Source organism: Botrytis sinoallii (assembly GCF_014898435.1).
Source record: "Botrytis sinoallii strain Bc 23 chromosome Unknown BSIN_004, whole genome shotgun sequence".
Taxonomy (NCBI): Eukaryota; Fungi; Ascomycota; class Leotiomycetes; order Helotiales; family Sclerotiniaceae; genus Botrytis; species Botrytis sinoallii.
In genome coordinates, this window is record NW_024066031.1 from 103,818 (window position 1) to 126,903 (window position 23,086).

Consider the following 23,086-nt stretch of genomic DNA (forward strand, 5'->3'; position numbering starts at 1 on the left):
ATGTGACTTAGAGATTCCACTGCTGATCACTCTCAAGTAAAACTCGAAGTTCTTCATCTAGAATATAAAATTCATCAGATGAATCTCCAAATCCTCTCAAGAATTCCCAGTCCTCTGCTGCTCCAGGTTTCGCTGTGCCAGGAGTATTGTCTGCTGTCGAGTGTCGGGCATACATTGATTCCTGCTCAGATAGAAGCTGCGAGGATGTTGACTCTTGAGCATCGACAGCAGCGGCTGCATTAACCAGGGTCGTCATATTAACATCTCGTGGCATTGCTGATACTTCAAAATTAGCCACAAATTTGTGAATTGCAGAATCAAGGACTTACAATCTACCAAAAGCTGTTGACGAGCTCCAGCACTATTCCAACTTCTCCCAAGAACAGAAAGCCAGTGAATACACAACTTAAGACGACGTTGTAATTCTGCATTATCACCTCCGTCTGGTTGCTTTGATTGATATAAAAGCGTGCTTGCAGCTGTAAAAATACTAAATACCATGTCACATGGTAGGCCATAAAAAACATCAAAGTACTTCTCTAAGATAGTGCAAATTGCATTCGCACTATTTAGGCAAATCTTGAGTGGGTGCGCTGGAGCATTGGCATTTGCAGGGTTTGATATCCATCGAGCAATGAAAGGGCGATGTAAAAGAATCACCCCTGAGTGCATAATCTAGATTCAATGAGCAAAAACCAGACATCAATAGATTGCACACTTACAACATAGTTAGTAACGATACCAGGGACTGATGTCAAATGACTGCTCAAATCTAAGCGTAAGGGAGAAGCTTCAGTATCACTCTCCCACTTTTGAAAAGAAGACCATAATTCCATGCGTTTTCCTTCACCAAAACTTCGGTCATCCCGGATTGCTCTCCGACTTATCAATCCATACACCTCTCTCGAAAGTCTTTCCATTACGACCGAAAGTTGAATAGTCGTCACAAGGACTGACAGTGTATGCATCTTGCCAACACTATGTATATTAGTCGTATTCTGTCCCTTCATTCTACTAGGAAGCAGTTCAAATTCATCCGCTTCGGATGTAGAGGGATATGGAGTGTCAGTTTCCTCGACTCTAAGCATCACTGGTCTCCCCATTTCACAAGAAATCATCTTCTCGAGGATGTATAGATTCCACCAGAGACGATGGCGAATTTCACGCTGTGGGCCATGCGCTTCGTGAGGTCTATGCAAGCGTAACTCGATAGCCATTGATGACGCAAGTCCACAGAAAATCGCCGCTCTGGAATATTCAGCTACTCCATGTTGCTGCAGTGAAAGGATTATCAATGTTTGGCAATTTACGATTGAGGGAGTGAAAGCGTTCTTCAAAGATTTATCGCTGGTATCATTGCCTCTTTGTAGCAAGTTCAGGGACTCCTCGAAATAAAAGCGAGGCTCTTCAGATCCCATAACGTGCGGGTCATCGAATGGCTGCGGAGAAGGTTGAAGCTTTTCTACACAAGCCGCCATAGCGAACATTGCACATGCTAAGACATTTGGGATACTTGGTGAAGGGTACGTATAATCGAATGAAGTGTACATTGGTTTGTACAGAATCGGCCACATTGGATGGATACAATCGAAGTAAGTTTGAAACAAACGCTTCGTTACCTCAGCATTGAAAGGATATTTCTTTGGTCCGGCATCTTTTTTTTGCGACGATGAGCTATGGGTATAACCTAAAGATGGCCTAACAGAGCCTGGGAGAATGAGTGGTGTATCAGAGCACGTAATAGGGAGGCGGCTACCACCTAATGGTTGTTGAACAGGCGATGGGTTAGATGAGTTTTCACGACCGGCAGTGTTTGGGCTGATATATTCCAATAAGTAGGTATCAAGGGATTACAGATCATTCACTTAATTACGCACCTTCCATCATCATTGAATTTCCGGGGAAAATGCCCACGTTTTGATATACCATAGGAACATTCTCCGTTTCTCTTCAGGCAAGGACCGCACACGGGAGCCCCGCCATCACACTGTGAATTGGCTAGTCAATGGCTAGATTCATTCTCGCGTGTACACTGCACTGTAGACAGTAGGATTCTACCTTTATTTTCTTAATGCCACATGGTTTACAAGCTTGCGATATTCTCTTTCGGCTTGACATGTCGAGTAAAGGATTGTTGTCGCCAATTTGATCGTGTTATGTTATTTTTGTCGGAAGTGAAGGTGGAGAAGACACTAAGAATTCTACGGGAGACAACAAATACCGAAATGCGAATGTCCACCCGTCCTTGTTGAGATGAGAGGGGCCGAGGGGCGGAAAATATCGATGGGGGTGGAATGGATGGATCGTGGATGGATAGATGGATGAGTTCAAAACTATAAATTCTAACTATCCGATAAGATAGGTAATGATCAACCCGAGCGAGTTATTTGTTGACTATATCAGTAAAAGGGGGTCGTGTCAATACGCAGACACACAAACACACCTCGAATTGTTTTCAATAACTTTTCTTTAACAGGTGATTTGATTTGATTTGATTTAATCTGAATAGAGAAAGGCAGACCGGTAAAATATGTTCCAACCGGTTCAGCCGGAAAATGTCTAGATTATCACCCGGTGTCTCGGGTATTGAGGGATAGCCAACAAGCTTCCAATCCATGCGGAGGGGGAAAGGGGAAAGGAAACAAGAAGGAGGGTGCAATCTTCCAAGGAAACTCGTTCCGCAGTTTTTGTATTGCCTACTGAATAGCTATCATCGAATGAATAGAACGTATTTGAAGTAGCTGCACATTTAATATTACTGTCAATTTTGAATTTATAGAATCTATTGCTGTTGTAGCACTCACTCAGCCCCTGCTCTGTGATACGCCCCCATGCAATATCCCGAGAAGGCCGGATATCGCATTGCATGTTCAGCCGTCTTCTCAGTGCTTACCGGCCGGTCTCGCCATCTCGATGCATCATGCAGTCGAGAACGGCAAGAGAGCATGAACGTTGGTGCGGGGCCGACGTGGGTTTGAATGCTCAAGCATCGGGATTATGTATGTACCTCCTGGCGATATTCACCGCGCAGCTGTGTAGCCGCACCAGTAGCCAGTAATAGACTTGGAATTTATGTATCGAGTTTGAAGGCAGATGCTCTCACTTCAATTGTAAATGTTGGAAAGTTGATGGATGTCAACTTCGAAACTCCAGTGACTTGGGCAAAGCCGGTATCAATACCAAAATACTAAGACAACTAGTCGCGTGTTCTTTTCTGTCTATTGTTTGTCAGAGGGACTTTCTAATTCTGGTTAATTTAATCAGTGTGCAAATCTCCCACAGCGAATTATTATCCGTATGGACATATTTGTATCTTACGCAGCCAACAGCTCCGTTGATAGAAAAGTTCATCTGCGAGAGAGATCGTTCGCTGGATGTCGTCTGTAATGCCTAGATGCTTAAATGCAGTGAGCCATTTGATATTGAAAGAGGATCGTCGTTCCTTTTAGGGGTGAAGCCGAGAATCATGTTTTGGTAGATTGCTTGATGCTCTGCAAATCCCTTCGCACATTGGCTGATGGAGATCTAACGAATTCAATGTTACCTGGTAGTTTTGCAACTTTATATATTTACTTACGTTCCAGCAACTTTATGTAATCAAGCAGGCGTCGTGACGGAGTGGTTAACGTGATTGACTAGAAATCAATTCCTTTCGGGGGCGCATGTTCGAATCATGCCGACGTCGATACATTTTTGCCTTTTGTTCTTGTAGGCTTTTATAGTAGGGCTTGCAGACATTCTAAATCTGCTTATGGATTCTAACCAAAAGACGCCATACTGCTACTGGTACATCGACTTTTCATTTTAATAATTTTGCATTCATTCAAGCAACTTCGAGTGGAGAAAATTTTCGCACAAGCGTGGATAGATGGTACTTTGAATGCGGAGCGGTGCCCACTATATTAAAGTGCGAGTTTTTGTAACTCCCGGTGAGCATCTATCACAAAATTGACTAACCTGGGCCAGCTATTCACACGGATACACGTGATTGTAATGTGACCTTGGTCAATATTTTGAATTTTGTTGCATATCGCATTCGCTGTACGGTCTTTCGCTATTAGGGGGATCCTTTAGTCATTCTAGTGTCAATATGGCCTAGCGCGCCTTCACCCCGTCTTATTAGGATGTTTCTCTCCTCTCTTTACCAAACATCAATAAAACTTGTCTACATAATATTTTATCTAAAGTTCAACGTCAAATGATGATACCATTCACACTCTCATTATAATATTATAATCTGTCACCAACGATCAGCAATCATTTCAGACTGTCTGGTATTAATTAATCAATGATTATTCGCTCTCGAGAAAGATGACAAGGCCTTCAAGTCGGAGGCGGCCTAACACCTCCCTCCGTGATTTTATGTCAATCAACTCAACAAAGGAATGAGGTGCAAGGAAAAGCCTCGGCTTGTCACCAAAGCCATGAGAACATCAGTCACATTCCCATTGATTGAAGGGGTTTGGGTGGCTGAAAATTGGTTGAGATCTTGGAATGTAATACTATTGAATATCAAACTGTTCCCTTCATCAGTGCTATCTTCCTGTTCTAAGTTCTTTCTTTTAATCCAAAAAATCTACTGTCAAACGTTGATTTCTATATGCTATCAAATCTCACTATGTCTTCCCAAACCGAGATGAAGACTAAATCTACGAGTTTCTCCCCCCGAATGTCGAGAAAACCTCCCTTCACAGCAGAAGTACAAGGGATCCCACAGGTTTCGGGTGAAACTATCCCTCGTCGTAACGTTCGATATCCAGACCTTCTTTCCCAACCAGAATCGGGCATCGAGACTGTGTTCGATATCATACAACAGAGCTCTCGTCGTTTTGGCGATTGCACGAGCGCTGGGGTCTAGAAAACTTATTAAGAAACATGAGGAGACGAAAAAGATAAAGAAGATCATCAATGGACAAGCACAGGAGGTAGATAAAGTATGGACTTATTTTGAGATGAGTGGGTATGAATATCTAAGTTTCAAGGAGTATGAAGCTACGGTATTGAGTGTAGGATCGGGTTTTGAGGAAACTTGGATTGGTTAAGGATGATCGGTTCATCTCTTTGCCACAACAAGGTAATCGTTCATATTATAGACTATCAAATATCCAAGCTTATACTGAATCTAGCGCCCACTGGCTGTCAATTGCCCATGGTTCCATGTCTCAATCCATGCCTATCGTCACTGCATACGATACTCTTGGTGTCGAAGGACTCCGTCATTCTCTCATACAAACGAAAGCTAAGGCTATATTCTTAGAACCACAACTTCTGAGAACTCTACTTGATTCTCTTGAAGACTTGAAGCACATCGAATACGTGATATATAACACAGACGGTGATACAGAACTCTCATTGTCTAGTATCAAAGAATTGAAGAAGAGCCACAGTCACCTGACGCTCTTGAGCTATGATGAGCTCATAGATTTGGGACATTTACATCCCGTCGAAGTTGTGCCGCCTAAACCCGAAGATCTATGTTGCATTATGTACACATCTGGATCAAGTGGTACACCAAAAGGGGTCTCGCTGAAGCATAAAAACGTTGTGGCTGCCAGTTAGTATTCTAGTTTTCTGTCGCCCTCTAAACTAACATCTTTATAGTTGCTGGAGCAAATAGTATTGTTGGCGACTATCTAGGTCCCTCGGATACACTGTTAGCATACCTTCCCCTCGCTCATATCTTCGAATTCGTATTTGAAAACGCATGTCTCTACTGGGGTGCCCTAATGGGTTATGGCCATCCCCGAACTCTTTCCGAAACCTCCATGAAGAATTGCAAAGTTGATATCCTCGAATTGAAACCCACACTTCTAGTGGGCGTACCATCCGTTTGGGAGACTGTCAAAAAAGGTGTAATTGCCAATGTAACAAAGGTGGTCCAGTTGTCCGTAGCTTGTTCTGGAGTGCTTTCTACTCGAAACGTTTGCTATCCTCAAGCGGCCTACCCGGAACCAGTATTTTGGATACTGTTGTATTCAACAAAGTCAAACAAGCGACTGGTGGACGGTTGAGATTCTGCATGAATGGTGCTGGTCCCATATCTCAACAAACCCAAGAATTCATCTCTCACACCATCACACCCATGATATCTGGGTATGGATCCACAGAGACTGCCGCGTTGGTTACTCCCGTCCAATTATATTTTAAAACCGAGTATACTAACAACCCATCAGCATGGGCGCAATATGCGACCCCCTTTCCTTTACCCTCCAAGCTGGTGATATCCCTGCCTGTATCGAGATAAAACTCGTCGACTTTCCCGACGCGGGATACTTCGCTACTAACACTCCTCCACAAGGAGAAATCTGGATTCGAGGGCCTAGCGTCATGTCCGAATACTATGATAATGTTGTCGAGACAGCCGAAGCACTTACCTCAGATGGATGGTTCAAAACTGGGGATATCGGGGAGTGGGATAAGAATGGACACTTGAAGATCATTGACCGCAAAAAGAACCTAGTAAAAACGATGAACGGAGAGTACATTGCTTTGGAGAAGGTATATATAGTGCACAATCTTTACGCATATGTATCTGGTATGCTAATTCTGCAACAGCTAGAATCAGTCTATCGATCCGCAACTATAGTAGCGAATATATGCATTTACGCCTCGATCTCCGAGACTCATCCTATCGCGATTGTCGTTCCAGCCGAGCCGGCTCTCAAAACGCTCGCTGAGTCAATCGGTGTAGAAGGTCATGGCATCGGTGATTTAGTGCACAATGAATCTATTAATCGAGAAGTATTGAAGCAAATGCAGACTGTAGGAAAGAGAGCAGGGCTAGCTGGTATGGAGATCATTAAGGGTGTTGTTTTGGCTGATGAAGAATGGACAACGGTCAATGTGAGTTTGATTTCATTTCTCTGTGATCTGGGGCAAGAGCAAAAAAGCAAAAGAGACATACAACAGTGGGGATTCGCTGGTGGTCACCCACCCAACTACTAATCCACCGATCTGAAGCTTGTGTATGGCAGAGCGGACGGGATGCCCAATTCTCTTCAGTCTATGGTCGTATGTGTCAGAGAACCATAGTTCAGAACTTATATTCAAGATATGATGAGGTGGCATGGCTGCTTGGGGAGAGGGGAGGAGAGAGTATGTCAAACAATGCTAACTATGAACAACAAAAACAGAAACTAGTAACAGCGACCATGAAACTCAATCGAAAAGCAATTTTCGACAGATACGAGAAAGATATCAATGTAGCGTATGGGAAATGAACGCTCTCGACTAAGACGATTAGAGGTGAAGATGAAATTTGGCATGCCAAGAGATGGGACGAAACACGAGAACCATGAGTTGTATTTGTAATTTTTAGTATGATTCTTGGGCAATTCAGTGTGTTTTCCATCTGAACTTATCTAATGAGTTTTCATCTGTTTCCTTGGGTCTAGAATGCGAGCTGTCAACTTTGGGTAGCTCGATTGATTACTAACGACCAAAATTAATACCTTTTGCAACTCATGTATTATTGAATTCGAAAGAAAAACAGAAATTGTGAGCCTTGAGGGGCCTTGAAATTTGCAGAATCATGGAATTGGAGTTGGGATTCAAAGTGAACGGAGGGGTGTGAGCGTAGGAGCTGAAGAGGGGTCGAAGAGATTAGTCGTGTAGTGGTTTGTCTTGGAAGAATATATATTTACCACGCGATTGCACTCCATCAAACCATCAAAATTCACGATAACCCATCACAGCCATCATGCCGGACATCTACATTCACAATCGAACAAGTCCGCCACTCTCCTTGGCCTTGACTCAAGTTGGACCCCTTTACTACGAGAACAACGTCCTTCCCGGCCACTCTATGAAACGACACGTCGGCTCTGTTCATTTCACAATTCAAGCAAAAATCTTCAACGGAACAACCGAGAGCAAATTCGATGAAAAAGATAATATCTTACCTATTCTAGGACTTACAATCGGAGCCTTGACACTCGGTGCTGGGGGCGCACTTGTAGCTGCGACGGGTGCTACAGTACTTGCGAGTGTCGCGGGTATAGGAGCGGGACTCGGTTCAAGTGTTGCAGTGCCGGCATGGACTGTGACGGCTATTACAGTAAGTTTTATCTTACGACATCTATTCAGCTTCTGTGGTTCGATAAGTGATTTGAGGATGAGAAATGAAGGAGATGAGTATAAACGAGGGGGGTTTTGCTGATGATTTTATTGCTAAATTGGCAGCCCAATCGTTGCAAGCTGGCACTATGGTAGGTGTCGGTACAACGGCTGGAATGGTCATGTCGAATATGAAGGACGGGAAAAGAGTAGTTGACTCGATGGGTTGGTACATGGGATTTAGCGAACGACACTTCTATATTGGAGGTGGACCAAAAGCAGGTAGAGCTGGTGAATACTGGATTTTTGACCCCGGGACCATGACTGATTTCTATGTCACTGACAAGGAAACTCCGCCCCGGAAGATGAGTGAGGTCTTTAGGTCGGTAGAATGCGTCAAAAAATGTGAGGGCCCCCTTATGCGAATTATCGGAGATCCTCTGCCGCACTACAAGACAATATAGTTAAGTTAGCTTATGGTAATTTGGCATTATTCTATGATCTACTCTATGTATAGTTCAGAAGAATCAAGATCAATGAAGTGTAACGGTACAGAGCTAAAAGTAGTTGATAGTGTAATTAATTGAACGATAAATATAACCGCTGACGTGCGAGTACGAGTAAATCCGGAGAAATATATCATGTAATCGTCTTATAGTTGTCGTCTAAACTTAAAGTTATTCTTAATAATCAAATGATATAACGTGATTCACAACGGTTAAATGATAACATCGAAAGGGAGGTACTTTATCTTTTATAATCTTATATAATACACTTAATATCATTAAAACTAGTTAGCGGGAGACCTTCTAAGGTTGTCGTTATTGCTTAAAATGAATTATTCATAGCAGTCTAATATTCTAGATATCTATATTCATACATGTGAGTTAATTTATACTCTTAGGAAATTCGATGAGTTTATATCTCATAAGGATATTTCCTAAGCTATCTTAGGTTTCCAAGTTATTACTACTCGTTCTATAGCTTTATATTCTAATCTTAAATGAAAGTTATTTTAAGTTTTAAGAAGAAAAACTATTAAAAAGAAAGAAAGAAGATATAGAATCGCTAAATCGTTTTTACGAGTAATATAACTTAAATAAGAGATTAGGATAATCTTCGAAATCATTCTAATCGCTTGATATTAGTTATAAATTATTCTATATATTACAGAACTAATTGTAAAGTGATGAATATATAATCTGAGTTCTAATAGATAAATCTTTCCAAGGAGACTATGTAATCATTTAGTTGAGAGACGCCCAGTCGATGAGTAATCCCCCGTGTTCCCGTTGCGCATCTCATTAGGACTAGACCCCTCGTTTATTTGCCCAATATGTATATTGTACTCTTACTAGAGAATCTTCCTCTTCCTCTTCTTCTTCTTCCTCTTTTTCTTTCCTTGGCTTAGAATACTAAACAAACAGTACAAATAAACAGTATTCTACAAGCTTCCCCTAATGTGTGTATTATTTTTCGCCTGAGATCAATGCGAAGCACTAAGCGTTCAATTCCCAGCGAGGACAAAGATCGCTAGGGGGAAGGCCCTGGGCTTCTAACTAGCTTATCTGGATTTATCAGTGTCATACCATCTGTGCGCTTCAGCAGCTTGCTGTTGCTCGGGTGGATAGGTATGTCAACTGTCCTCCAATACAGATAGACCCCCCGGCCCCGGACCCCCTTCCATCAATATCCCTCAAATAGCCTTCCCATCGAAGCCTTCTTTCTCGCTCCACCTTTCTTGTCCCCATCCCCAAAATTGCCCAGTTCTTCTCCATCATCAAATTTGGGAGGCTGATCCGGAAAATCCGTGTCATAAACCAATGTCCTCTTCGCACCCCCAAGACTCGGTCTCGAAGTTGATTCCAAAGCGGATTGTTCCGGTTCTCTCCTGCAAAAGCCAGCGGAACATCCATTGAGCTCTCATCCAAATTCTTCAATGTCTTCGACGTTCGCATTGACCAGAATTTATCCCGACTGAAAGGGCCTCCTTCCGGGAATCGAGCATCAGGAGGAGGAGTCGGTATGATGTATGATATTCTTATGGGCTTACGTTCTGAGATTGGAAGAGCCAATGGTTCTTTGTAATTCTTAACAGGAAAATCGTTGTTTTCTATTTCGTTCTGTTTGCGTTTTCTATATCTAGATAGGAGGAAATACAAGAGGATGGATAAAGCGAGGAGCCGATTATGGAGCCCACAATTGCGATTGCAGCCTGGGTTGCTGTGATGGCTTGGACTTGTGATGATCGTACTGATGCTGAAGCTTGTGACTAATTTTATTGTTAATTATATGTAGTGCATGTGTCACTGTGATGTATTATCCATACATTGGTTAATGAGATTGTAGCTTGAGCCTGTGCAATCGCAAATGTGGCAGTAGCTAAGTTAAGATATCAGTCATGCTTTGGTACGAGATTTAGGATGGAAATTCAGCGACATACCCCTGGCGGCACTAGCAGAAGCATCCGCTGAAGAAATTGCCACGGAAACAGAAGAGCTGGCTGATAAAGAGCCGAAGATACAACTGCAGAAGCGCCTATGAATAGTCAGCACGCGTTATTTACAAGCAAACGTTCTTCTAGTCGTCGAAGATCACAATCATATTAGGCTTGATATTACTCAGACATGTATAGCCAGTGGAAATTCACTCACTCATAGCGGCACTAGAAGCGCTTGCTGATGCCGCAGCCACTGCTGATGATGCTGATATTTAATTGAAGATAAAGAAGAATTGGCTAAATCGGCAGCGGCTTGAGCCGACGATCGTGCAGCCTGTGCTGAAGATTGTGCGATCTGAGCAGAGGTTTGGGCAGCGAGAGCTTGACTAACAGATTGCGAAGCTTTCTGTGATATCTGCGAAACCTGTTGCGAAAACTGTTGTGTTGCTTGGGATAGCTGTTGAGAATTCTGCTGTGAAGCTTGAGATTTGAACTGATCGATCTGTGAATTGCAGTCAAACCCGGCCTGGGGTTCTGCGAGAGCTGCCCGGTTGAACAGTGAAGGGGGCGCTGTTATCAATGAGCTGGTCGAAGTTTGCGTGGATGTCGAGGGGACCGATGTGATTGCAGTGAGTTCCATGATTTTATGCCCTGCTTTCCGTTTAAGTGATGAGTATTCCGCTGACTCGTCATGATCATGCCTGATCTCAATCTCATTTCTTGGTCCTGATGTGGGAGCTGATCGCACCGATACCTTTCCGTCTGTAAAGCTCGCATTATAAGTGTCATTCAAAAACTCCATCAAATCAATAAATCCCAACCCGTAGCTGTGATGAAGTAAAGTAAGTATTCGTTAAAAAGCGTTGATGTATTAATTATTAAAAAGGCATGAATGTAGGTGTCGTGATAATATGTGCTGTAAGTTCCAGCGTATAGATCCTCAAACAAGAAAAGACAATACAAGATTGATATCGATATCTAACACGACCGGCGGTGATATCAAAAAGATGCGAGAGAACTTTCAAAGATTTCACGATAAGGAATTTTCACGACAAGGAGTTCTGGATGTTCCCATATTATGACTTGGCAAATTCGGCTCAATCAGGGGCCACTGTCGAAGGACCTTGAAAAAGGCTACGAACCATGGTATCTATTGTAAGAGTTCTGGCCCCTGCTCACCGCATACTGTAACGTTTTGTGATAAAATCCCTGCAAAAATAGCGTTTTTCTATACAAATTAAAAAAATTAATAGCATTTTCAATTTAAAAAAATTTATTTTGAAAATTGAATCATATATAAATTATATTATAAATTAATTAAAAAATGAATAGTTTATTTTTTAATATTTTTGTTAGAAAAACTACATAAATTTGAAATTGAAAAAATTGATTTTTTTTAACTTGTAATACTTTTTTTATACAAAATAAACGAATTTTTCAAACTTTTTTGAATTTTCAATTTTAATTTTTTAAAATCATTATTATAAAAATATTTAAAAATAAAGTATTATTTGAATACTTTTAATAATTCTAAATCTTTTATAATATAATTCTTAATTTTATCTTTTATTATAATAAATAATTAAAATATGAAAAAATGAATAATCTTGTATTTTAGCTAGAAAAGCGTTATATATATGTTGAGCAGGGGCTAGAACTCTTATAATATCTAGGTAACCAAAGATTGCATAAATCCCCTATACTATACTGCGCCTAATCTATATCACCGAGCACAGACATCTTGTTCACTCACGTCTCGACCCCGAAAGCGGTGTTCTGTGGAGCAATATGAAACACATCCAGTATTTTGCATTGATAGACCCCACGTCTGAAGTAATTCTCTGTCTCAACTTTGATATCGAAACTCCAGATTTCTCACAACCTCGTAGCTTTTGTAAGATGCATGAAAAGTTTGCCTGCTCTGTCCTCTAGAATATTTCCCAGTCCAAGATATTTTTTAACTTGCCCGCCCAACGCAAAGTGGTACATTTGGACTCGGTATTTTTTTACACCCAGGATAACTCAACTCAAGTGCTGGGTACCTAGCTAAAGGTAAAAGAAATTTATCCAACTTAATACAATTGAATGAGAATTAAGTTCCTCGTCTTAAAAGAATGTTCCATTGACAAGACTTTGGATGATAGTACGATATGATCAGATGTGGAGAGAGCATGATGAAAGATCAGATCAAACGAAAATTGGAACAAAGGATTTGTACTGCAATGACCCACCCTGATATCAATTTAAGTCCGATGACATCTTTCAGTGATGCCAAAAATTGGTAAAACCCGAAATGACGATACATGAGCCCATATATATTTCGGTTCCTTCCTTGATTTATGAAGTCGAACATTCCATCACTGGTAAGATTCTAACGGCAGAGGGTGATTGCGGGAAAGAAGTTTAGAGCTCCATTAGCTCCATAATGTTAATTCCATCTCTTCATACTCTTGATGTTAAGCCTTGAGATTGTGTCTCATGCCTTTCTGTCGACATGGAGAGCTCATATCCTTCCATGAATTGACAAAGTACATCTCGCCGTCTCATTCAGCCTCTGTGATATTCAGATCGCGATGGTGCGGGAGGGTAATTAATGTGGCAGAACAATGAAGCTGGACAAAGTAATAAGTGGGAACCATACTTGAGATTTCACTGGCCTTTCGCAGACTCGTCTTCTTATCGGATCCTATTATAAGCGGCGCAAATATAGGTATATAGCTCTCTGTTATCATCTCAATGCATGAGAGTTGAAGTTTGTAACAATTCTCTTCGGAATCCTGTTGGCCGTTGTTGTTAGTGAAGATGAGGTTAGAGAATACCCGAAACTACCTAGGAACATGGGGGTAAAGTTAGTTGATCCGAGCGCCCCAGACTTTGACTCTTCACTGCCCTCGCCTCGAGACTTCAAGCAAAAGACATCAGACGACTTCGATTGTTTTACAAGATATTGAATTTTCAGTATCTTGCATACGATAAGCTGGCACCTAGTATGTATCAGTCGAATAACCCTAAGTACCTAGTCAATAAATTAAACACGATCGATATTCAATCTCATGCAATAGTGGTTTGTTGTATTCAGTCGAACACATTCATCGTCACCATCCGATAATAGCAGCGATTTTAATGCCATTCCATCATTGGAACCCATCAGCCATTGTGCTGCATGAGTCGTTCTTCAATCTCAAAAATTCAGACCTTGCAAGCGTTTGTCAAAAGGGACAATAAATCATGATTAAATTCATCTCATAGTTTCGCTACCTTGCTGAAAGAAAGACAGATTTAGATCAAAACCCCTAGATGATCAAAAAAGTTATATACTACCAAGCAACTTGCAAGATATATCAACGTTATGCAACAAGTAAATTCATGAAAATTCCACATTCCATAACACATGGTATCGTGAAATTGAGCCACACCAATCAGGCGCTTTTGTGCCCACATGCTTATCGTTAACTTTCCATGTGTTTCCCACGATTAAATGTGCCTTGATATCGCTACCCTTCAGCGTTGTGACCTCCGCAGCAACAACGCCGTCACAGTTCAGAAATGGCATCCCTAGACCACCACTATCGGCCCATCCCTCAAATGGGCGAACAGCTGGCTCACTCAGAGGCACAGGAGCTCTGCCTATAGCTGTGCCGATAGCGTCTCCAATCGATAGCTTGCGCATTGAATTCAGAGAAATTACATTCTCTTCTATGGCAGCTGTTCCAAGTTTATGTATGGCGACCTCGAGTTTTTTGAGAACGTCCTCTCGTTTATTAGAATGGTTGTGGACGACGAGGTATGTAAATGTGACTGTCTCTTCATCACCAATTGAACAATTCTGGAACGTTAAGCCGGGATATACGAAGCCAACTGAGTGCTCACCAAGCGGAAGAGCAATAGATTGCACCCCTCCAGATACTGTAGCGATGGAAGCTGTAATATAAAGAGTATCTACACGCGCAGAGCGAAGCTCGTCGATCAAAATGTCGGTAATGTTGATGTTATAATTTGTTTCTTTTCCAGCAAACTCTCGGGTGCCAATGGAGGGATGCCACCATATTGAACCACCAGAGAAGTCGTTATAACGAGTATCATATTTGCCGACAATCTCATCGGTGATGGGTGAGCCCAAATACCCACTTCCTCCGCCAAGCGCCATCCATCTTTTGTAAATATTCCCAGCTACCTTAACCGCACCACGCTGGAAGTTGGGATTAGTAACCGCTCGCCAGATAACAAAGATGAGGGGTTTAAATCACGTTGATCAACAAGTAGGACATAATTAAATTTTGAAAGTCGGAACTGGGAAGTGCAAAGCCAAAGTATCAAACTTGCTTACTTCTGGGGTTGAGAATATCGCGCCACCGCCAGAGAATCTGTTGAAACGACACACTCCGTCGGGCGCCAATTCCTCGTCTGATACAGGATAGCCCAGATCCCCCAACTCGCCACCTGTAGCCATCCACTTCTTGTAGATGTCTCCATAAATCCAGAATGCCCCGCGAGTTACAGTGTAATAGATAGCTCCACCGTGTGAGAACATATTGAATCGAGTCACTCCGCCGGGCGTCAATGTTTCCTTCACATATGAAAATTAGTGCCTATTCAGCATCGAAGAGTGAAAGAAAAGCGACAAATTGTATATAATATTAGAAGTTGTCGTCGAAACGCGTCAAGACAGGGCATCTCTAATACTCACGTCAGAAACTGGATACCCCATTACCCCTTCAGCCCCATCCATATCCATCCACTTCTTATAAATCTCATCTTTCACTACGCAAGTGCCAATCTTAGAATTGCAATAAATAGCACCTGAAGTGAAGTTATTGAAACGGCAACCACGGTCCGAAGTCCATAACTCGTCTGTGACTGGACTTCCCAGCTTACTTCGATCCCCACCCAAGGCGATATACTTCTTGAGAATATCTCCATGCACCTCATAAGCAACGGTAGCTTTCCCAAATGCATCTGCTTGGGCAAAAATTGTGGCATTTGTATAGGGACGAGAATATCCATTCTCATTAATGATGAAGCCCCCCTTTGGTGGCCCAATCCATAGCAAAGACGCGGCCTTTTTAGCTATGAGGTCTACAGCAGCATCTTGGTTATGCAAAAGCTGTTGGAACGTGGGGTATTCCGAATCATCACACTCCGGATACTAAGGTATGTATCGTAAGCCTTGCTATTATACAAATTGTATTGATGTATACTAACATGAACTGATATTCTGAACGAAGCAGAGCGATGTGACGACATAGCTCATGTTTTGACGAGCACAGAAATTTCTGATGGGAGTGACAGTTTGTGTATATAAGCAAAATGTATAATAGTAAAAGACATTGCGTCCACAGAAAAGTCTCTTTCAGCGGAAGTTGCCCAGCAATAAAGCAATTTACCTCCCGGAATCAGCAATCTCATTGGTCAATCGAATCCATAGATAGGTCATTGTCAACTAAGGCACCAGAGCTTGTGAGCTCATGGATTTGAGTGGTCAAAGGATGTTATCTATCTCCTTTGACGCAAAAATGTTCGGAACGTACCGATTTCGAATTCCCCACGAAAGAGGAATCTTCCGAATGAATTGCGGGTCTTTTAAACATTAGTAACCTGCAACTATGAGGAAATTAAACTGCCGGCTCATTTTGAATGTTTTGATAATTTTTGTCGAGGCGATGAAGTTGTGGAAGGCGTGGCCGCGCTTACTAGGCGCGCTGGAGACGCACAGCTAGGCATTCGTATGACTTCATACTTAATTGCACAGCCCATTTCAACACAGCCATGATTTGAATCATGAATCAACATTTTCATGCTTATAATCACTATTTGGTTCTTCAATTACAACAACCTCCATAACCCTTTTGAATATGTGTTTCGGAAGCAAATTGAAGGGCGACGCACCAACGGGATTTGACAACGAGAACCTCAATTCACGACCAGTCAACACGATACCTCAAAGTAAAGGTTCAATGAAAATGCCGCAGAGTGAATCTTATTCTCCCCCAGCGGGACCACCTCCTTCAGAACAACATGCGCCCTATAATGATCAATATGCACCCCCACCTGGTCCCCCACCTTCGCACGAATATACCCCTCCTTCGGGCCCACCACCGTCGCAAGCTCAAGCACCATATCATGACTGGCAGACCGCAGTTCCCGACACATCTCTTCTACCCCCTCCCCCATCTATGGGTTATCAGCGAAGCGATGCAAACAACGCCACCGAAGAAGAAGCATTACAAGGGAAAGCATGGTGTGAACAGAATCCTTTGACACCACCTGTAGAGTTCCCACAAGCAGCTCTAGAAGCACTTGATGCTGCAAACATTGGTGTCATTAAGCCAAGATCTTACAATGGTGATCTTTCGCGTCTACGACAGGGTGTTTGGGCGGGAAAGACAAAGTCCAACAGCAAGGATTCATGCATCATTTCTACACTTCCGCTATACTCCGTATACGCGCATTCACCTTTACGAACTGAAATAGGCAAGACAATATACTTTGAGGTCAAAATATCGAATAGATATCGCGGAGAGATTACTTTGGGATTAGGATTTGTTGCGCAACCATACCCAACCTTCAGATTGCCTGGATGGCATCGAGGAGCATTAGGCGTTCACGGGGACGATGGTCATAAATATATCAATGATCTCTGGGGTGGTAAGGACTTTACAAATAAATTCCAAGCCGGTCAGACACTCGGGATCGGAATGACTTTCACTCCACGGAATGTTAACAATCCTCCTGCTTACGATTCTGGACCAGCGCAGACCACGGCCCAAACTCCTATTAATGTTGAGATTTTCTTTACCAGAGATGGTAAAAAAGATGGCGGATGGAATCTTCATGAAGAGGGTGATTCTGTAGAAGATCTCCCCGTCACAGGATTGGAAGGTATGCATGATTTATATGCCGCTGTAGGAACATTCGATAATGTCGAATTTGAAATCGTATTTAATGAAAGGGAATGGATGTATCACCCTTGATGGTCATCAGAAACCTTTGGGATTCAGTTTCTAGGAAAGGACATACTAACACGGGAGAGTCCGATTGCATAGAGTCACTCGGATGATGTAATCTCAAATTGAAAGAGATACATAGGATTATTTCTGTCTAATTAATCTAATTCCCTTCTACCTAATACAAATAACTCTACACAAGTATCCTTTATAGCATGGCGGTTCTCTAAGTTTGGTGCCTCACCATGACTTTAAAATCCCCAATGATCTCGGCTAGCTTACCAAGCTTCATGCTCTTCAAATGCTCTTCTTTTCTTCGTTCTAAAGATTTTCCCATCAAACTACACGATTCTAAGGCTGAAATCAGAGAAAGAAAAAAACTGCATTCATTTTCGGGGGAAACGGGCCCCAAAGTGTATTCCGATTGCTTCAGTCATGATTTTTGCGGTGAACTTAGAAATTCAAGTTAGATTTCCGAGAGCAAGTCCTAGAACATAAGTTCAAGAATAGATTATACAATATAGCTTCAATATCCGAAGTGGTTTCTCCTTCCAGGATCATGATCAAACGCAACGTGTTCGGCTCTGTATAGATTTCCATTTCGTGAATAACTTATGATATACAGGCATGATTATGTTCTTCTCCGGATGCTCAGTAGTGCAGATTGAACTTTCCTGGTGGTTGGAGGATCTGTCTACTGCAATCTCGATCGCCGCATGATTTGACATTCATGAAAAGTGCTTTCTTACCACATGGAGGCTTTTATGTTGGATGAAAAGTCGAAAGTCGAAGCCACTCGTGGCGTTCTGGACCAGAAGCCATGTGACTCATAATTGGACAGGCTAAAATTTTACACTAGAGCCACAGATCGCTAAATTAGGAGAAAAAGCTTTTCTGTACCTATCGTCATAGGCACTTCTATCCCAAACCTGACGTATTTGCCAATCAAGTAGGAGAACTATAACAAAGTCCCCATTACCACAGCTTGGTACTTATACAGTTCTATTCTTCAAGAACCTACGGGAAATCATGTTTCTAGGATTATTCTCTATTCGTGAGAAATCAAGCCACATACACTCGGTAGACAGAAGAAGCTGTCCAGCCGGAAAATAATGAATCATCTCAACAATATTCAATCGTGTAGTATTGATAAAGTCAAGCAGTTGAACAACAAGCTGTCAAAGTTGGGGCTAATTTAAGGGGCAAGCTAGTAATTCTAATTTCGCCCCATATGGCGCTTGTAACGGTTTTTACTGTGGTTCAAATTTGACGCACAAAAATTGCACAAAAATTGAAAAAGTGAATCTTTGGATGTAACTCAATGCTATGCATTGAAATTTTTTCTGAACAGTGATTGTGATATTTTAATTGACTCAAAGATTAATCAATTGCATTCAGAGACACAAGTTGGAGCGAGTTGTATATAACGATAGCCGTAACATTCTAATACAGTACCCTCGATACGAATGAACCTCCAAACGCCAACATCATACCTCATATGTACCCCATACCCCACACTACTCAGCAACTACCAAGACTAGTCCGTACCATCTTGATCTAGTACCAATATTCAACCTATGAGCTCGTCTTCGATAGATCTTGGTTCATTCTAGCGTCTGTCTAGCACGGCTGCTTGTGATTCACGGCGTCATACAGCAGAAAAGTCTTCATTGTCGCTTAGCCTTACACACTGTACGCTGGCCCAAATTCTAATTCTCGTTCTAATAAAAGAGTTCATCTTTCCCAAGTTTCCCCTTCTTTTTTTCTTTCTCCAGCTTAACAGTCAATCTTCGAATATCTCCAACATTTACAACATCTACCACCTTCTACCAAACTCATTTATTCGTATCCAGTATCTTCTGATTGCCCTGATCTTCTAGCTAAAGATCACACCTCTTATATCTAAACTTTTTAGAACCTTACTTTGCCACATCTACCAGAAAGATGGGTGCCGGTCAACGTCGTCGTCGTGCCGCAGAAGCTGCTACTGCAGCCCTCGCCTCCGCCTCAGTACTCTCCTCTTCCTCCCCTACCGAGTCCATGTTTGACTCCTCTACCGATAGCTTCACTTCTGCTACCTCCTCTCCTACCACGACTCCTTCGTCGGCCCCGGAGACTCCATCCGTTGTTGTCGATGAACTGTCGAAGAACCTTGCATCCACCTCTATCAATGAGGTAAGTGACATGGTACCGGCCAAACCATATGTCTTCATTGCAATTGACCTCGAGGCAAATACGCACGACTACACGTGCTTTGCCAACAACAAGACCTATACCCGAGGTACGCCAACCCAAATTGGCATTTCCATTCTCCGAGCCTATGGCAACAATGCGGCTCTCTTTGCAAGCGATCCCAACTCCCCGGCTGGCACCACCTACCGCCACCTCAAATTCAAGGAGTTCGCCAAGTACAGAACCAGAATCGGAAAGCTCAAGGCGGGCGAAAAAGTCGAATTCCTGTACGGAAAGACTGAGATTGTCCCGCTCGCTAGAGCAAATACCCTCCTCACAAAGCTCATTGAAGATGAGCGTCGACACGGCGAGGTAGTTTTGGTTGGTCATGCCATCCAAAATGATCTCAAGATCTTGGGAATGGGAGGAATTACCGCCTTCGACGCCCTTTTCCCGGAGGCTGTGGACACCCAGGCCATACACCTTCCACCAGGAAGCAAGCAAGGCAGAAGCTTGATAAATCTGGTGCTGGGTTACGACAGTTCCATTGAAACCGGCTGGCAGCACAATGCCGGTAACGATGCCGCCTGGACCCTTTGGGTCATGGCTAAGAAGCTCCCGGACATTCTCACAGTCTCGGAATCTGGAAAGGAGATGGTGCTGGACAACTCGAAGACTCTTAGGTTTGCGCCAAGAGCCCAATTCAACGACTACGACTACGACGATATGTATGATCTTTAATAATCATCCATTTTGAATCGAGTAGTTTGGTTCGGCGGGGAATCTTGTCTATGACTGCACGGAGTCATAGGACAGAGCTTTGGGGGGGAGTTTTTTAGGGAGGGAGTTTTTTGGGAAGGAGTTTTTTTGGGGAGGAGTTTCTGGTTTGCCTGAGGGAGTCTTGTTTCTTTTCTGGATATATCACAATGTACAACATCATAACTTAGCGAGATTATGATATTTGTACATTTCATATCCATTGAACTAATACATTAATATACATACAAACTATCATGTTCATAAGTGAAATCTGTTTCCGTGAAGTTTTCAGTCAAAGTGAGAAAAAAGCACCTAGGTATTATTAGTATCGTCAAATTACAGTCTGTTGTCCTTTGAAGTCTATGAAATCCGATGATCGTCCCGTTTCATTTCGTTGTTCTTATTTATATCATTTTTTCGATTCATATTATTGCTCTACTTCATATCATATAATCTCTTCCATCTCTTCACATTACCATACAATTCTTCTATACAATCATATAATTAATGTTTCGATCTAACGTAGAAAAAGCATACCCCTAACGCGTTATCCTAGAATTTCCGCAAAACCCTCAATATTATAATCTTTTCGCTAGGGTCTAGAATATAGGAGTAACGATAAGATTTAAAAACCTTTCGCTTATTCTAGAGGTAGGCGACAGCAAGCTGAGAGATTGAATTGATATATATATTTCAGTGTGTTAGTCAATTGTCTGGTTCGTTCAGAGGTTTACTTTTATATGAAATTAATTCATTTGCGAATGTCTTCATTTTCTCCCTATTTCCCTACGTCCCAGTTTATACGAAATCGAGTTTATTGATCAATCTTGGAATTGGTTAATACACCATAATGTATCTAACACCTTGAAGTTGTTTCTCTGTTTGCCTCTATTCCAATTCTTTCTATTGCGTAAACATGGCAAGTATGATCGGCGATGCTGCTGTTTGTAATTCAAATCTGAATCTATATTCATCTTGCATACTGAAATCATCAAGGTGAGGTATGAGAGTCTAAGAATTATGCCAATAATATACATAATGAATATTAAACCCAACAATTTCATATAAATACAATAAACCAACCAGAGTCAAAAATTCGACGTCATCTTTTTCTACAATAATTGCAAACCAAATTAATTATCCATCAGCACATTACTACTTCTACCAACCTGCCACCCAATCTCCTCATCTCCTAAACCAATCCCAGCTCCACACACCCACCCACAAACTCGGAATCTCTACCATCCTATAAAAAATCTCACCACACACCAAAGTCCCCAAAATTGAAATAACAAAACAAATACAAGTCGCCGCTATGTCCGATACATCCGTATCCATGACAAGATGAAGATATAAAGGAATAACTGCTGAGTATATGACAATCGATTGCGTCAAGAAGTAACCTAAACAACACATATCAATCAGTCTACAACTTTTGAATACAAATACAATACAACATTAACTTACTCAAACTTCTCCTCCCCAGGGAAACCAGCACAGTATTCTTGAATAAATTTTGCACCGACGTTCTCGTCTCCAACAACAGAAATCCACCGCATAAAACCAACCAATCCGCAATTCTAGGCGTTTGTTCCTTCAAATCCGGGGTGGTGTTGAGTCCACCAGAAGAACCATAAATATCCGTATGAGCTTTCAGTTCCGCATTTGCTGTTTCTACTGCTGTGTCTGAAGTTGTGTAGAAATATTGAAGTCCAATGCCGACCAAAAAGATAAATGTATAAGGTATCCAAGACGGAATTCTTTTCTTGGTGATCCGTTTTGGTAATGGAAATCCAGTTGCAGAAATTGTGAGAAGAGGAGAATTGGGCAGAAGGAGAAAGTCGGTTAGAAGGAGGCCGCTGATGGATATGAAGGAATAGGAGGATACCCAATAGGCGGTGAAAAGAAAGAGGGGCGAGTATTTGAGGCGCCAGAGGGGTCGAGTGTAGGGGATTATGAGAGTGGTGATGTAGAGGGTGTAGGATTGGGAGTAGAGGATGGGGAGAATTGTTAGGGTCCCGGATGGAAAAGCGAGGACGGCGGATAAGTTGTGTAAGGGTGTGTGGGAAGTAGAGAGGAAGAGGGTGAAGAGGGAGTTGAAGAGGGTAAGGGGGATAGGGGAGCGAAGAGTGTAGGGAGCTTGAATGCTGGAGTTTTTAGTTTTGATAATGAAGAGAGAGGCGAGATGATTAGTGGAGGTGGTCTGCGAAAGGAGTGTAACGAGAGAAAGTGAGAAGATTGTTGGAATTATGAGGCGGAACGATCTTCGGAATATTGAAGATGTAATTATTTGTTTACTTGGCGAACTGATAAAAGAGGTGCATAGAACTCTTGCGGACAAGAAAACAAAAGATGAATAAATAAGCGATTCATTCCAGAATATCGGTGATAGGATCTTGCGAATGAGGTCCTGATAAGTCGGAGTGTCTGTAGGAAAAGTAATGATATTACTTTTGACTGTAGCTGGAACAAACGTTTGTAGGAATATCCAGAGGAAAGTTTGCAAAATGAGAAAACCGCGTAGGCCTAGAAGATAGGTAGATTGTGCAGTATCATGAGGTGGCGGTTGTGCGAATGACTTCATGGTGGTCGCGGTAATCGCCAACTCCTTGAATCTTGTTGGCTATAAATGACGATTCAAAGAATTGAAGAGGCATACAACTCAATGCTAGTTAGAAAGAGAGTTTGTCAAAGACACTTCAGATAGGTATTCTAC

General features: G+C 42.1%; 7 protein-coding genes across 7 annotated transcripts; 3 read left to right on the plus strand and 4 right to left on the minus strand.

Moving 5' to 3' along the window:
* Positions 1-7: 7 nt before the first annotated feature.
* Positions 8-2,323, minus strand: EAF02_002582 (uncharacterized protein; the record flags this gene model as incomplete). Its single annotated transcript, XM_038898630.1, has 5 exons — positions 2,059-2,323; positions 1,878-1,987; positions 723-1,818; positions 330-675; positions 8-282 (listed from the first exon to the last, which is right to left on the minus strand). Exons 1-5 carry the CDS (start codon positions 2,116-2,118, stop codon positions 8-10), a joined length of 1,887 nt encoding a protein of 628 aa, XP_038760918.1. The 5' UTR covers positions 2,119-2,323.
* A 2,295-nt stretch (positions 2,324-4,618) lies between these two features.
* Positions 4,619-7,220, plus strand: EAF02_002583 (uncharacterized protein; the record flags this gene model as incomplete). The annotated part of the gene is made up of 7 exons (XM_038898631.1): positions 4,619-4,852; positions 5,011-5,554; positions 5,602-5,884; positions 5,938-6,117; positions 6,174-6,498; positions 6,556-6,787; positions 7,141-7,220. The coding sequence occupies 7 exons, from the start codon at positions 4,619-4,621 to the stop codon at positions 7,218-7,220; spliced, it is 1,878 nt and encodes a 625-aa protein (XP_038760919.1).
* A 2,948-nt stretch (positions 7,221-10,168) lies between these two features.
* On the minus strand, positions 10,169-11,135 carry EAF02_002584 (uncharacterized protein; the record flags this gene model as incomplete). Its single annotated transcript, XM_038898632.1, has 4 exons — positions 10,169-10,327; positions 10,385-10,437; positions 10,499-10,593; positions 10,750-11,135. 4 exons carry the CDS (start codon positions 11,133-11,135, stop codon positions 10,169-10,171), a joined length of 693 nt encoding a protein of 230 aa, XP_038760920.1.
* Positions 11,136-13,859: 2,724 nt separating this feature from the next.
* On the minus strand, positions 13,860-15,739 carry EAF02_002585 (uncharacterized protein; the record flags this gene model as incomplete). The annotated part of the gene is made up of 4 exons (XM_038898633.1): positions 13,860-14,684; positions 14,823-15,062; positions 15,183-15,641; positions 15,698-15,739. 4 exons carry the CDS (start codon positions 15,737-15,739, stop codon positions 13,860-13,862), a joined length of 1,566 nt encoding a protein of 521 aa, XP_038760921.1.
* A 608-nt stretch (positions 15,740-16,347) lies between these two features.
* On the plus strand, positions 16,348-17,466 carry EAF02_002586 (uncharacterized protein; the record flags this gene model as incomplete). Its single annotated transcript, XM_038898634.1, has 1 exon — positions 16,348-17,466. The coding sequence occupies one exon, from the start codon at positions 16,348-16,350 to the stop codon at positions 17,464-17,466; it is 1,119 nt and encodes a 372-aa protein (XP_038760922.1).
* Positions 17,467-19,383: 1,917 nt separating this feature from the next.
* EAF02_002587 (uncharacterized protein) lies at positions 19,384-20,352 on the plus strand (the record flags this gene model as incomplete). The annotated part of the gene is made up of 1 exon (XM_038898635.1): positions 19,384-20,352. One exon carries the CDS (start codon positions 19,384-19,386, stop codon positions 20,350-20,352), a length of 969 nt encoding a protein of 322 aa, XP_038760923.1.
* Positions 20,353-21,796: 1,444 nt separating this feature from the next.
* Positions 21,797-22,954, minus strand: EAF02_002588 (uncharacterized protein; the record flags this gene model as incomplete). Its single annotated transcript, XM_038898636.1, has 1 exon — positions 21,797-22,954. One exon carries the CDS (start codon positions 22,952-22,954, stop codon positions 21,797-21,799), a length of 1,158 nt encoding a protein of 385 aa, XP_038760924.1.
* Positions 22,955-23,086: the final 132 nt, after the last annotated feature.